The sequence below is a fragment of the Neolamprologus multifasciatus genome, chromosome 6 (assembly GCF_963576455.1).
Source record: "Neolamprologus multifasciatus chromosome 6, fNeoMul1.2, whole genome shotgun sequence".
NCBI lineage: Eukaryota > Metazoa > Chordata > Actinopteri > Cichliformes > Cichlidae > Neolamprologus > Neolamprologus multifasciatus.
In genome coordinates, this window is record NC_140444.1 from 16,595,048 (window position 1) to 16,611,293 (window position 16,246).

Sequence of the window (16,246 nt, forward strand, 5' to 3'; positions counted from 1 at the left end):
GCCTACTTTCTCCTCCACAAAGACCTGAGAAAGCTGGCCTATAAAAAAAAAGCAAAAAAATAAAAACAGATTAAAACCAGAGCTAGAGATACAGAGAAGGATGGAGAGAGTGTGGGTGATGATGAAGCTAAATTGTCATGGTTACCATTGCTAGTCTGTGTGAAGGCTGGCCGTGTATCTGCGTGTGTGTGTGTTTAAAGTAGAGCACTGGGCTTGCAGTGTCAACAGATGTCATGTGATATTTGCAGAAGCCTTATGTAGATTCAGTGTAATCCTTATGAAGGCTTTTTTCTTTCAATTTGCTTCTTTCCACATTAACCAACGGAGAGCCGTTTTCAGCATTACATCATTTTTAAACTGTGGATAATTGTAAAGGACATCTATCAAGACACGCGTTATAGACACAAACCGTAAATACATAGAGCAGGAATGTAGCACTGCATCAAATGTGAGTCACTCTGAGCATTTCACGGTGTAAATGGCTAAATTTACTGTTTTCTCACGATGTGCCCGAGGTGTTAGCGAAGAAAAGTCCTCGCAAATCTAGAACAAAAAAAAAAGGAAGGAATGGATGCATCGGTTTACATTTTCACACTCTGCCTCAAGCTTTACGTGCTTTTTATACGTCATGACGTCAAACCAACATTTAATGCTGCATCACTGATTCCTGATTGTTGTTACTCACGGTGCATCCTGCGAACGAGTGTGTGTGTCTGTTTTCTACGTATATTGTGTGTCTGTGTGTGATCTGATGTCTTTTTTTGAAGGAGCTCTCGTATATTTCTTTGCAGAGGGGCTGAGAAATTGAAAGTGACGCTTGACTGAACACCCTGGATACATCTGATGTTACAGAAAAACATGAGTTTGCAGGTCCTGCCTTTACAGACAAAGCTGATGATTAGATACCTGTTAACGGCTCCGTTGTCTTACAATACATTTCTAAAACAATTAGGTTTTCAACAGGCTGTTTGTCTCTGATGATTAAATAATAACGATCACCCTTTCATCCTTTTTGATGCTTGCTCGCATGTGAAGCAAGAATGAGTGTGAAGAGTCATGCTTACAAAAGCAGGCAAAAGCACATCCCACAATCAACTGTCACTCAGACCCAGGCAGTGTTTTGGTCGTTACTCAAGAAAAGCAATGAAGTACGTTGCATAATTAAAAGCAGAGAAAGCCACAAGTACTCGTTACGTTTTTGTTTCTCTTTAAAAGGACCTGAAACACGTACATAATAACCAGCTAACAATAGAAATCTGAGGCTACAGGCTCACACACCAACACAAATTCCTATCCTAATGAGGATACACATACCATCTTTTCTTCAGTTTTTACATATAAACACCAGCACAAAGACACTTCCTACAAAGCAAATTCCACAGTGATTCTTTAGGCTTCAAGCCTGACTGCTCGTCACTGCTTTTGTTACCTGTTGAAGTTCAGGCTCTAGCTGCTGGGCTGGGGTCAGCAGACACTCACCTTTAAAATCACTCTGGGTTTTTTGGCTTTCAGTCTTTAGCTGAGTTGAAGAAGGAAAAATCATGTTTGTTTGATATTTTCTTTTATATGTATCCGTCTGGTGCAGCTTTGTAACACAAATAGTGATATTGATATAATGGTAATGTGATTACTGTATTTAGTACAGTAACTTGCTACATTATAGCCTTACTGAAAAATGTCATGTGATTAGCGCAATGTGTGACTGTGTATCACGTTCAGTGTTGGGCAAGTTACTTTGAAAAAGTAATTAATTATAGTTACTAGTTACTTCTTCAAAAAAGTAGTAACTGAGTTACAATATTCTACAAGTAATTAATTACTTGAAAAGTAACTATTGCGTTACTTTAAAAAGACATTTAATCCTCTGGGTTCCAGGGTATAATTGGCTTTTTTAACTGCTTTTGATTTTCCCTCCACATTTCACCTTTAAAAACGTTTTACTTTGCCTTGTTTGATATCATCCTTTTCAGCACAACCTCACATGTCTGAATTTACAGTTGTGTTTTCAGTTTGACATACTGTATTAACACAACTGATCTAAAATCTGACAAAAACATAAAATCAGAGTAGAAAAAGGTTTATTTTTTACTGTAACAACCACAAACATGTTTAATGAATCATATTTCATAACTTTAAATGCAAATATAAATTGTCAATTTTAAAATCCTATGCAGTTATTAGCAAGTTATTTGCATCCATTTACCTTTTACCTTGATTTTCTAAATAACCATTTCAAACTATTTACAGAACAATCTGCTGTCCTGCATTCAATAAGATGCCACACAAATTATTTGTGCCACTCCAAAAAAATTATTTCTGTCCACTATAAAGGAGAACATCACAGCCTGATACCTGCAGGTCTGACAGCAGCAGGTGTATCACTCCTTTTTCTACCTGGAGACAGCAGTCGCCTCATTGTTCTGACACACAACACAAAACTATCCACAACACTACACACTAACTACACAAGACAACACATTAACTACACACTCCAAACACACTAAACACAAATCTCTCACATCTCAAAACTCTCTCTCTCTCCGTCACTCCTAAAACTTTCCCCGTTTTTTTCTCTCTCATAAGCAGAGTGCTTGCTATAGCGCTGTCCTTAGACAGTAAACGCGACTAAGCTATTGAGGAAAAAACCAGAGTCATTTTATCATGACTCTGGTTTTACATGGCCTATCAACACAATTTAAAAACTGGTATATATCACCTTGTTGCTTTGTCTTTAAGTGGTCATGTGACTTAGGTGTTGTGCTAGAAAGTGATCGTGATTACCGGTGGCGGGAGCACACGCAGCTGCTTAAAGCTGTAGCGTCCAGATTACTTACGTAGTCAGCTACCTCCGTGCAACTGATATAAGATGCGGTAAGCTGAACACAGCTTCAACCTTCTGTTTGTTGAAAAACAGTAACGGACCGCATTTTGTTGTTAGTAACTGTAACGGCGTTGTAACGATAGGAACAGTAATTAGTTAGTTTACTCGTTACTGAAAAAAGTAAAGCCGTTATTCCCACCACTGATCACATTACACCCAAAACTGGTCACAGAGAGCCCAAAAACGCCAATTAAGATCATCTCAGCTTCTTGATTTTGTTCCCTCACTTCAAGCAAACACATTCATGTTCTCTTTCCTGTGCCACCTCTGTTTCCCTGGATGTCCTTATAACTTTTTCAACCTCTAGTTGTCAGGGCTGCACATCAAAGACTCCACAGCTACTCCCTGACTCGCAAAGTCACACTAACGGGTTTTGCTGTGCACAGACACCTACACATATGTGCACAACACATGAATAAATGTGCCTATTCTGTTTGGAAAGTTGTTTGGTCTCTGTGACAGGAGAGGGCAGTTTGTGACACTCATTCATCATTTCTCTTTTTAGTGCCCCTCTCTGCTACCCCATGTTCTGCCCTCCACTATCTCCGTGTCGTCTCATTCCCACACCCTGTTGCGTTATCTCTCTTCAGGTATTTTTCACACAAATGCCTGCCTGTATCCTGCCATCTCCTCTCACTACCTGAGATCTCTTTTATCCCTCCCTGAATAGTCCTACAAAAAATAAATATGGCCTAAAAAAAACCTCAGCAACTGCCTCCAGAAAACAGCCAACATCTGCTCAAAACTAACTGACTGCCAAGTCAGATTTTCACATTGCTTCAGTGGATTTTCAGTCCACCAAGACTGTGTGAATTAAAGTTAATGTTGGCAGGACTCAGACACCTGTCTTGTGTACTTATGTTTTCATACTGTTACAGCCTAGCCTTGCTCATTTGGAGTCTCCTAAATCAAATCAAATCAGTGCATGTTGGAATTTGTTATACTATATCCCACTTTTGCATGAATACATATGGTATGTGTTGCCTCAAAAATACCTTTCAGATAGACCTCATGATGGCTTTGAAAGCAACCCATAAACAATCAGATTGATTTTCAATCAACATAATGGCACCAGACACCTAAAACATGGAAAGCAGGTTATATTTTGCTTTGGGCTGCATGCTGGCAGTCTGGCAGCTCCCAACCACATTGTTCTGATCTTAACAAATTCATTGAACCTCACAAATACTTTCAAATTACCCAACGATGCTTAGCACCATTAAAGTCAGATTACTAGCTTGGAATCAGTTGCTTTGTATTTTTGAATGCTGTTTCACCTCATTACCTTCCTCTAAACTGGAACCTCCTCACAAACCTTGTCACCTGCTTTACTATCTGTTTGTCTGATAATAATATTTCACCCTTTTCATATTTGCACCCCCTTCTTTTTTTCTCTCTCTCTTTTGGCTTGGTTGACCATATGTGTGTCCTTGTGGTTGAGTATTTGCTATTGCTAAAAAGCAGAGATTACGAAATGGCGATGTCTTCTATGGATTTAACTTGGATTGCTGTAAATGCGAGAGGGTATTTACTGTTGCTGCTTTAGCAGAGTTTTGAAGTTTCACAGAAATTCTGCTGACATGAAGTTGTTGTCAGAATCAAATCATGCAGACAGAAGATCTTGCTGCTTGATTATAAAGCATTTTCAGCATTTTCAAGCTTTCTCTATGTATTAATGTCATTTATACTGACAGCAAACTGTGTGTTTTCAGTATATTTTTCCATACATTAACTTTGTTTCAGCTGTTTTTTTTTACATTACAACTGTTCAATTGCATTTTACACACTCAGTACTGGCTGCTATCACTGATACACTGGAAGCCTTGAAATACTTCTGTGTGACAAAAGTTAAATCTAGAGTGTGGTATTGTATATATGTAAATAAGCATTGGGTATGTGCCAATCCTTGCTGAACAATTTCACACAATGTTGAGTAAGTCTATCAGCATCAGATAAATCTCTCTGTATTTATTTATTTATTTTTAATATAGTGCAGTTTTAAATTTTGTGTCTGCAGTTGCATTTCCGATGTGGTGCACCTGCCGAATGCTGAGCAACAATTCAACCAAGGATTTTTCTCCATGCTGGGCCATCCTGTTCATACAAAGCACCAGACCGCTCATTCTGTAGCTTAGCTCAACTGGTTGATGTAATAAGTGACAGACTAGTTATAAATATCAGTGATATGTTCATCCGTGCCTGTGTGTGTATGTTTTACGGTAGCGTGTATTTTTTCACCCTAAATGTTCCTACCTTGCAGCGTTTAGCTTTGTCTGGTTTAAGAGCCTTTTCTTTTTTTTTATTGCTGATATAGAACAAATGCAACAGCCCATCAGGATATTTGTAAGTGGCCTGACTGTCCATTTCATGGCCACATTCATAGTCTGGCACCCTTTACATCAACAAGTAGTGCAGCAAAATAAGCGGTCTGCTCGTTTGCATGAGCAGCCTGGGATGGAGGCATATTGCTGAATTAATGCTTCAGTGTTCCTGCGGAAGAGAAGCAGGCAGACAGTTGGTTTGTCCATCCATGTCCATCTTTAGTGTTCGCTCACTCTCTGAACTGACTATGCAGCAAGAGATTCGTGCTGACATAGTCGTGTGCAATGTGTGGGTTCTGAAAGAGCTCTGAACTCCTGTTTGCAATGTGAAAGCTGGGCAAGGTGACCGGTCACACCTGGGCAAAACAACCCTCAGAACACAGTGCAATGACCCACCCAGTGCTTCTTTTGTTAGCAAGCAAAGACTGGTTTGCCTGAGCTGAAGAGGAAAGGAATCCTATTGGTGAAGAAGGATTAGGGTACGGCACTGCCAGATTTTTAGAGCCTATGGTGAAAAAAAATAGGACTTTTTACTGATACAAGTAAAAAAAAAGATATTTGTGAGTGAGAATTACAGTCTAAGAGAGAAAGTGATCGACTGCAAGGATAAGCAAAAGCATGCACATGTGTTGCACACCACACATTTAAACCTGTGATAATATTATTAATCCTTTATTTACTATTTAAAAATCTCATTTCCAAGAGAGACCTGGCATCACTCTTTCAGTGATTGTTTTTAACGTCGCTCTTAATGATCTGTTATTGTATATTTCTCACATACTGGTACAGAATATTGTATTTGTTTTAATTGTTATGTGGTGCATGTGTTTTTGAATTTTCGCTGCCATGATGCCAGGTCTCTCTTGGAAATTTGATTTTTAATCTCAATGAGATTCAGTAAAAGCACAGTGCTAGTATATTATCAACAACCAACAACAGGTGCCTATTTACACAGCTAGCAACTACCATTAAAAAAACAACATTAGCATTCATTTGAGGTAATATACTTGGCAATATTAATTCCATTATTCATTCTCTTTTATAACTGTTTAATCTGAAAGCATCCGGTGTCCATTAACTACTAAGAGAAATATGTGGCTCTGTTAAATGCTGGACTATGTAAACTGAGTGACATTTTTAACGCTTTTGCAATCCAAAAAAAAAAAAAAAAAGTCACACAGCACTTTATTCTGCAGACTCTAAGCACTTTATCTATCACGCACACATGCACAAACATCAAGCTCATGGATGTATCTGAGGCAGTTTCGTGTGCAGTATCTTGCCTGGGGACTCTACAGAATACATACTGGATGAGCTGGGGATCAAACCACAGATTTACTGATTAGTCAACACCTTGCTGTCTCTCCTGAGCCCATAGCTGCTAACTGTGTGCCTGCTGTTTGTAGCTGAGCAGGCTGAATACGGGGAATGTTTTTTTTTTTTTTGCATCGTTGGAAATGTTGGAAAGCTATGACAATGAGACAAATACAAATTAACTCTGTATTCCTGAGGGGAGCCCTCTCAAACTGCAAACAATCCCCATGTCTTTTTATTATAAAATATTTACAAGTGTAGCTTTGATATATGTGCTGTGATAATAAGGTACTGTATATTGCTATGTTTCAAACATACCTTGTTCAACAAAATTAAGTGAATACTTGATCATCACAGTGTTACACAAAACTTCATGGATGTCAGTCTGTTCAGTTAGGAAGCAGAAACCATTGTGAATCCATTTTATCTCCTCCCAGTGCAAATGAAAGTGACTGGACAAGCTACAAGACAACCAAAAAGGAAGTGGTTTAGCAGGAGATGTGCCATTACATGAGTAGAGCTGGGGTGACAGAGTGGCATTAACCTGGTAGTAGGACCAGTTTCTGCTCCTTTGTGCGAGGAAAACAAAATTGCTTCCAGCAGGCTACTAATGTGCATGTTCCTAATCAGACTCTGAGAAATAGTCTTTATGAGGGTGGCTAACAAGTGCTAACATCCTTAGTGGGTCCTGTGCTCACACTTCGCAGCTCAATCAGCATTCACCAGAAAATCCCAACACTGGTAAGTCTGCTGCTGGTGCTCTGTCCTTGTGTTACAGCATGTGTCCTGATAAAACTGCCACACTCTTGAGACTGTGCTGCAACAGTAGCAAACCTTCTTGCAATGCCACATATTGATGTGCAGTCCTGGTGAAGCTGGACTACCTACTGATTCCTATAAAGAGACTTCTTTGTTAAAAGCTGGGGAAAACCAAGACTACTTTTAAAATTTCCGTTCAGAAGTTTCACTGTGATTAAAGTCAGGGTTTTGTGGAGCAGCAGGAAGTTACTTTTAGCGAGGTCAGGGTGGGGGAAAATGATTGAAACCACATAATTCTGATGACAGCAGGAGACATGTAGGGGATAACAATTCAGTTGGAAACCTTCCTGCGAATGTCAGTGTGAACACAGCTTTGGAGTAGCTGAAAAAAAATTAATGATAATGGAGTGGATATGGCAACCACTTCCCTAATTGGTGTGCAGTCTTGATTTTCTCACAGCGAGAATTAGGGGGAAAAAACATGGCAGAGGAAGGGTAACAAGCCCATTCAGTTGTTAGCTGTAGCTGCAGCTTTGTATGAAACACCACACTTCCTACAGCACTGAACATTGCACTGCTATCACATCAGAAATGAATAATTTATTTAAACGTAAACCTTCAAATACATGCTTCAACAAGTGTCCTCCACTCTGTCTTCCCACATGCCCTTCAGCCTAACTGTATTTTATTTTCCTTCAGTTTGATGTTGCCTTCAAGGGATCATCAAGAAACTTGAGTTCAATGCTGTGGAATATAAATAAGATAGCAGACACATAAATTCCTGAATTGTTTTTGTTGCTGTGCAATCTGAAAAGCTATGTAATGTTTTAAAAAAAATATAGAGGTGGGTCTGTAACAAAGATTTTCTGAGGCGTATACTGACAAATCAGTATTCATTAAGTAACACTGTTTGTGTAACCTCGGTATGCTGTCTGAGTAAGCTGTGCACGATTAATATTCCCTCAGTAATTACACAAAATGTCATTTGCTGTTAGAAATAAGAAAGAATTAAACCAGGTGGTTGTTTGAGTGGAAATTTGTATCGTCTTAATTAGGATATTTGTTTGTGCATTTTCACTAAGTATTCAGTTGTGAGGTGGATTGTCTTGAACAGATGTAGTTGTCCTCTTACCAGAAATGATGGTTGTGCTAGTTTCTGCAGTTTGTGAGCATTTGTGAAGTTAGAACTGAATTCTTCTGAAGTGAAGATGACAATTTAACATTAATGAATAAGAAAAAAACACGTGTAACATCAGTGGCTAAACAGAAAATGCCAGCTGGAGGCGTGGACGGATATTTATTGTGTTACACTAGATTCCAGCATGGTGACCTTTAAAGACAACGAAAATGTTATAATTGTGAATGTATTAGTGATTAAGATGATGGTATTCTAATTTATTTAATCCTTTCAGTGACTTGATAGCACCATGATTTGATTTGATCTTTAATTGTAACTACTTGTCCTTATTCATAAAAAAAACATCCATCCTTTAGGTTTACCAGCTTATTACTGAATGTCACAAACACACCTTTTAGAACAGGTTTCTGGAGGTCTGAATGTGCACGACACATGTGATGTTCTGTGAGCCAGCACAACCACCTTCAGTGTTGTTTTTTACAGTTAGCTCAGTGTTACATGCTCTTTCCTTGTACTTGTTTCCTCTATCCACTTTTCCTCTTTTCTGCTCCTCTCCCTTACTTATCTCTTCTTTCTTTCTCATGGCATGATTGATGACTGGGATAGCGGTCCTGGTAGTCTGTTTTTCTGCAGCTTTACTTGTTAGTTTAGTTTTCTTTCTTCAGGGCAGGGGTTTCTGGGTCCAAGACCCCATTGTTTCTCTGGCCCAAACCCATTTCACCTTGATTTTTTCTTTTTTTTTTTAACGCTCTTTCTCTCTCCATTTAAATAAAAGAAATCTTTTGGTCATGGAGATAAGTTGATGGCCGTAACAGCTGCTGTGTCCTGCTTCTACACGCTGAAAGTTTTTGCTACATTGTCAAGATGGCAACCATTAAGGATTAGAAATGTATACTGCTCCACTATGACAATTAGTCAGTCCACCATTTGTGTTCTCGTAGAGTACTTAATGTAGCCATATAATTGTCAGCGCAAATGCGCGTAGGACCTTAATGGTGTGAGCATAAGTATGGAATTATGAGATTCGAGACACAGTGTGTGTAATATGTACAAATAGGGATGCAGCTGTCTTCTGTGGGGTTTGCTGAAGTTTAAAAATGGCCAAATAACGTGCTGAACCCAATTAGCGCATGCTGTTCTTTATAAGGTCTGTGTCACGCTGCTTACACATCCTGCTGCCCTGCAGAGATGTCTTCCTTTTTGTGGTCGTGCTAGTGGCAGCCAGAGCACTCGTAAACCACACACGTGGCATGCTTCCTTGATTTGTTATAAAAATAAAAGCAAACAAAAGAAAATCTTTTTTGCACTGCACACTAGAAAGAAAGCTGCTAAAACTAATTTGAGAATTGTAGATTGAGCCTTTTGATAGTTTTAATTATGTTGTTACAGACCTCTTTAATCTGTAATCTCAGCTTCACAATGATTATTTGCCAGCACCATTTGCAAGTCTCTTTGCCTCCTGCCTTGTTGGCTGCTAGCTACTGTATCTATCATCAGTGGTGCTGTCTCCTCCGGTCTTCTACATATTCTCCCCACACTCACTTCACACAGCCAAGTCACAGGAATACATTAGAAGAGTTTTATCATGATTCTACTGTAGAAACACTACAAAGGTAGTTCCTTGTGATGGCTTAAATCTATGTATTGCCTTGCAACCTAAATAATTACCTCACTACACATGTTCCTGTCAGACAGATGCTCTCTTTCAGTTTTATAGCAACACCCAAGTTCAGTTCAGAGAATCAAAGAAAGACTGCTTTCATTTCCTCTTCTCTAAAGCTCTGCCACGGCCTCTGTGGATTCTGACCATATTTTTTAAACCAAATACAAGAAAGCCTTTCCTTTGTAGTGTTGCTTTCTCAGTGAAACTCACTGTGATCCAAGTTTTATGACCACCAACAGAGGCTTGATAGAGCTTTTTAAGTTTGGGCATCAGACACAAATTTACATGTAACTGCTTTACCTGTTAAACTTGTATTTCTCCATGTGGAAAAAAAGAGTTTTATATATCAAGTCAACATCTCTGCCTCAGTAAAATGACAAGAAGCTTGCACTATGAGACAGGTGGGTGTCACCTCAATCTCTGCAGGAGACATCACAGGATAGGATGAATGAGTACAAGTCTCTGCCTGAAAGCAACACAACAGGGTGAAATCTGCCATGTGCACACATACATGTCAAGTCAGTCCACAAGAGCTAGAGAAAATCCGGACCCAAAGAATGACCATAACACACTTACATACATAACAAAACTTTATAAATAAATAAATACTGAATAAATATGTCATACAGCCATCAAGTCCACAGAAATGATGTGCACATAAGGTCAGTAACTGACAGCAGCTCCAGTCTGACACATAGCTCTACCTACCCACACCTGTCACTCACTCTAGCATCAGTACCGGTACTCAGTTCTGAAAAATCAAAACTTTATCGTGCATCCTGAGTCAGATTTATCTTATGATACTTGTTTTAAAAGATTTTTTAATTCTTTATCTATTATTCATCTATTATTCAGTCACACGCCAACTCTTCTGATGTAGATCCAGGATCACTTGCACTTAGCACTATACAATTTACTATCATTAAATGGATTTCCTCGATAGCTCAGAGCGACGGGATAGCAAACATTAGGACTGCTTTGAAAGGGAAAAATTTCCACTAAGAAGAAAAATGCCTGGGACTAGAACTCTCTTCAGGCAAAATGAATTTACACTTTTTGCTGAATTAATCTCGATAAATAGTTAGAACTCTGTAGTAGGTCGTCTTCATTTTCATGCTAAACTTTGAAGGTGATCGCAGGGATGCAGGAGCAACACTCACAACCTGCACACCCCTGCTGCATAGCTTTGCGGCACTCAGGTGACATTATGCTGCAAACAGATAATTTATGGTGGCACACACACTACTACATGTCACACCGAGTCCTCTATTGGTAATTCTTACTCCGTAACACAAACCCCAGCCTTCATCTGCCACACTAAGGGCAATGAGCTTTAGTGCATTAGCATCGTCCCACGCTTTTGGCCCTGGGCCACGCATATTGTATGAGCAGGTAACCTACATATACCCATGCTTCTGTCAGCGGAGGTCCCCTGATCAGACAGGTTCAGTGTGCAGAGTTTAATGGTATCCTGGAGTGTGTATTATAGTGTTTAGTCAATTTATTCTCCTGTCAAAAGAGATCAAGGTCGTGCTGCTTTGACTTAAAAGTGCTTTTCAAACAGCTGCCAGATGCTTGGGGTGTGCGCTCTTCAAATGAGTTTTGTAATGTAAAAATACTGATATATACAGTGATGGGTGATAGGGTGTGACCAGTGCGAGCTAAAGCGTTTGCTCATAAATTTTAAGCATTTCAAGAAAGCCATATAAAATGGGTTTTATTGATCTTATCTTTCAGACCGAGCTTGTTAACTTGTGTGACATAACCAGTCCATCCATGATTTTATGGAGTTGCAGTAAAATATAAGCGGAAAAACTGGATAGACGCTGACAAACAAACTTTCGCTGATGACAAGGAATGGGAGGTGTTGGTGTCGGGATTTACTAGCAGCATAAAATCAGCCAAATGATGAGGGGAAATTTTAATCAAGGCTGAGGGAGAAACAGTCATGAATAATTTTGGCTTTGCACCATGTTTAACTGACAGAATATTCATCGAGGCTGATCAATACTTAAGCGCACAGTTTAAGCTTTCTGTTTGACAAAAATGTTTGTGGTCTCCCTCTTTTGGTGTGTGTGTGTGTGTGTCCCAGATTCTTATCGGGGAGGTGACCAGTTTTTTTGTGAAGACAGAAGGCGCTCAGGAGAAGACCATAGTGACGGCTGACTGCTGTTACTTCAACCCTCTCCTCCGTAGGATCGTACGTTTTCTGGGTCAGTCACAGTCTTAAAGATCAGAGCTTCTTCTGCTTTAACTAATAAAGCCTCTCTTCTCTGGGGTGAAGCCTCATTAAGGCTTACACCACTACATCTCTATCTTACAGTATGTAGACTAAACACAAAAAGCCCTTGTCCTTAACATGAGTCTCCTCTGGACGCATTTTCGTTAGCCTTATTTTTATGTCCCATTCTGTTGATGCTCTGTGATCTTTTTCACCACATCCGTATGACAGACTGAGGTTCTGAAGCATAAAAGCAAAGACTGTTTCTGTCTAGTCATTTGGTGCGAAACACATAAAATCAACAATAACAGCTGAAATCCCAGGAGAGTGCTTGTTTTCTTGTACACGCTCCCTCACTTTCACTCTGTCTTTCGCTCAGGTGTGTACTCTTTCGGCCTCTTTACCACCACCATCTTTGCCAATGCCGGTCAGGTGGTGACAGGAAACCAGACGCCTCATTTCCTATCTGCCTGTAAGCCAAACTACACAGCTCTGGGCTGCCAGTCTCCACTGCAGTACATCGCAGAGCACCGAGCCTGCACAGGAAACCCGTATCTGGTGGTGTCCGCCCGCAAATCCTTCCCCTCCAAAGATGCAGCGCTCAGCTTCTACTCAGCCATCTACACGGTGGTAGGAGACTTTCTTTTTTGAGTCTGGGTGAAGGGAGATGCACCGGATGAGATGACTGATGATCTGGTTTTACTTTATATTAAGGCAACTTTTATGAAGAGTCTTTAGAAGAGCTATAACACACAACAAAGCACCAGAAAAGTTTCTGATAAGTGGCGTAAAGCAGACTAATATTGTTTATATTGTTTAACATTAGCACATTTTTACTATTATTCAAGTCTAGCTAATGCTGAACGCTGAGTTATCAGCTGCTGAGCTTGGCAAGCAAGGTGCATCCACAGACTGTATAGGTGAATTGCACAGACACATACACCTCCCAATTTGTGCCAGAAGAAATATAAATGAAATACTATAATTTTACTCATTAAATTTGGAGTATAGGTTACTTGGACTGGCTGTGCAATTAATCATACATATCTGTCAAATAATTACAGTAAAAATGCTTCAAAAGGAAGTGAAATGAAAACATGGCTGGTTTCAGACAGCTGACGTAAACACTAGCACGCAGCTGGAGCCCTCAGCCACCTGTAATTCAACAGTCTGTAATTTAAAAAACTAATAATAGAATAGACTACCCCCATATATTTGTATATGTATAGATGTCCAAACAGGTTTTTGTACCAGGTTGAAAACATGGTTATTTTTTTCCACTGTTAAGTATTTTTCAGCTGCTTGGATCTGACACACACTAAATCCTGGCAGCACATCAACCCTACTCTCCGCCTACACTGGCTCCCAATAGAGAGCACTGATATAAATATGAGATCTTCTACAAGTCCCTCCACAGTCTTGGCCTTATGTACCTCTATGAACTGATCTTCATCCCGTGACAACCACCTCCACCCTTCCTTCCTTTCAACCTGTTTGTGTGGCTGGTCTTAACCACAGGCACTGGAGGGCTGGTGTGGCTTGTTTCCCATCAGTGACACTGAAAAGAATGAAAGGTTCACACACTGCAGAACTCCAGTTTTCTGATTTATTGCATCTAGAAGTGATGTTTTGAGCACACAAGCGTTCTATGAAATGCCTCTGAGCTCAGTTGCTGGGTGGCTCTGTGGTTTGGATTTTTACACTAAACAACACTGCATGAACCATTTCTTTACCCATGCTCTAACTTACACCGCTGATTGTACTGATTACATCCATTATAGTTGGTTAAAGTTCTTTTCTTCTTTAAAATAAACTGTATTTAAATTGGCATTTGTGTGCATCTTCCTTTTTGTCATGGCCATGTGGCTCTATACCCCATCCCAGAGTCACTTGCTCCTCAAACACGGGGCAGCCGTCCATTTCCATCTCCACGTTGGAGATCCTGGGGTACAGAATCATATGTGTCGGGATTCAAACACTAGCCAGTGCTACCACTTTACATCAGTTATGACAAATATACGGTTAAGTCTGGCAGTTCTTTCAACCACATTTTAAGGTATGTGCACAAATAAAAAACAGAAGTAAAACTCCCGATTATCCCTAGATAAATCTACATTTTACGAACATACTGAAATAAACATCAGCTTGAACACAGTCTTTACATAGAGCATAGCAAACCAAAAATCATCTTTTCTTAAAACAATCCCTCTGCAAACTGGCAAGTTTTATACCCGACTTTCGAAGTTTTGAATATTCAGAACTAACATATGTTCATGTAAAAGATTATAAAGTAAAAAACGTTCACTTAACTACCTAAGTTGGACAAAAAGAACGCACACCCTTCTGCCTCTTTTCTCTGTAATTACATTAACTTGCTCCTGTCATTTTAGAACCTTTAAACCAGCTGCAGTGGTTTTATTATGCTGCTTTCCCTGCGGATAAACCACTCAGCTGTTCAAAAATCTCTGCAGAGTGCAGCCTCTTGTGGTTTGCTCAAGCTGTTTGAACAATTAAGCTAGTCAGTGTCTAGAATATTTTGCATTATCTCAGCTTGCTGCTTGAGCTTTCAACACATTGTTCAACTCTTTACTTTGTTAAGATAACATAGCATTTTAAAAATGTACCTAATTCAGTGTATTACTGCTTTCCAGATGTATGTGACTCTGGTGTTCAGGACAAAAGGGACCCGCCTGATGAAGCCCACATTATGCTTGGTGCTGCTGTCTCTGGCTGTGTTGGTTGGGGTGGTGAGGGTGACTGAACACAGGAACCACTGGAACGATGTTCTGGCTGGATTCGTAACGGGTGGTGCCATTGCTGCCTTTCTGGTAAGAAGGAGAAAGGGAGGGAGGAAACAATGAGAGGGGTAGTAAAAGAAAGTAGGGTGAAAGAGGCGATAGATCATAGCCTATTTATACACCTCCAGATAGGAACACAGTCACCTTATATGCTGTCAGTTGCTATAAGCTGCCTACAGCTGCTTCTATCTCTGCAAGCTGCTCAGCAACCTGCCTACATCCTCCAGCCTCCTTATTTTCATTCTGTGCCTGACTTAATCAATGCCACGTCTGCTGTCATTGATGCCTGCTCTGTTCTGTAGCCATCAGGCCTTGCTGTCAAATATAAATTACTGTCAATGGACATCACAATCTTGTCTGACTAAACTGACTGAATGTTCTGTTAATATTTGTATTATTGTATTTAAAGGTGTGATTTAAAGGTAGAATTTGAATTCACATTTATTGTATTTCCATTTTACAGTTACAGAGAACAACCGTTGCAAAAATAAATGAATAACGTGGTCACGGCGGTGTCACCAGCGTGCTTTTTGTATGTCGCTGTCCTTTGTCTGTTTGCATTTTAGTTTCATTTTCTTGTCATTCTCGAGTTTACATGCTGTTTTTGTGGATGTCGTACTTTCTGTGCCTTCACCATCATAAAAACTCAAACTGTGATCTGTTCCACTCCATTTTCTGTGTGTGGGACATGTTGAAGGGAGAAATGTGGTAAAATACGGTTACAGGAATGATGGTGGGAGGATTTACTGATGATTAAGGCTACAAAAAAGGATGCACTTTCATACATGACTGTAAAAGAAAAAAAAAAGCGTGGACTAAACAGTCTTTTATATTGATAATTCAAATAATGTCATTTAGTGTTGGACCTCTTGACCCAAATCTATTTTCAACAAAAAAAACCCTCTCGGATGAGTATTAACTTCAAAGTCATTTCTGTTGTGTGTCCCTAAGAATATAAATTTCTTTCCATGCCTCCCCCCAAAATTCATTGCCTATCCCTCTTTCTTTTATCTCAGTCTCTCCCTCTCCCACTTCACTATCTGTTTCCATGCACACTTCAGCATTTCATGCAGCAGAAAATCATCTATCTCTATAGTGGAGTGGAGCGAATTTATCCCTTCCTTTTCCCTTTACACCTTTTTTGTCTGCTC

At 39.7% G+C, this 16,246-nt stretch overlaps 1 protein-coding gene across 3 annotated transcripts in view; it reads left to right on the forward strand.

Annotated features, from left to right (window-relative positions):
• Positions 1-16,246, forward strand: part of plppr2b (phospholipid phosphatase related 2b) — a 59,777-nt gene that overhangs the window by 37,085 nt on the left and 6,446 nt on the right. For all 3 annotated transcript variants that reach the window (XM_085162891.1, XM_085162892.1, XM_085162893.1), the window contains exons 4-6: positions 12,169-12,289; positions 12,677-12,927; positions 14,949-15,125. In XM_085162891.1, coding sequence (XP_085019017.1) covers positions 12,169-12,289; positions 12,677-12,927; positions 14,949-15,125 — 549 coding nt within the window. The remainder of the gene's footprint in view (positions 1-12,168; positions 12,290-12,676; positions 12,928-14,948; positions 15,126-16,246) is intronic.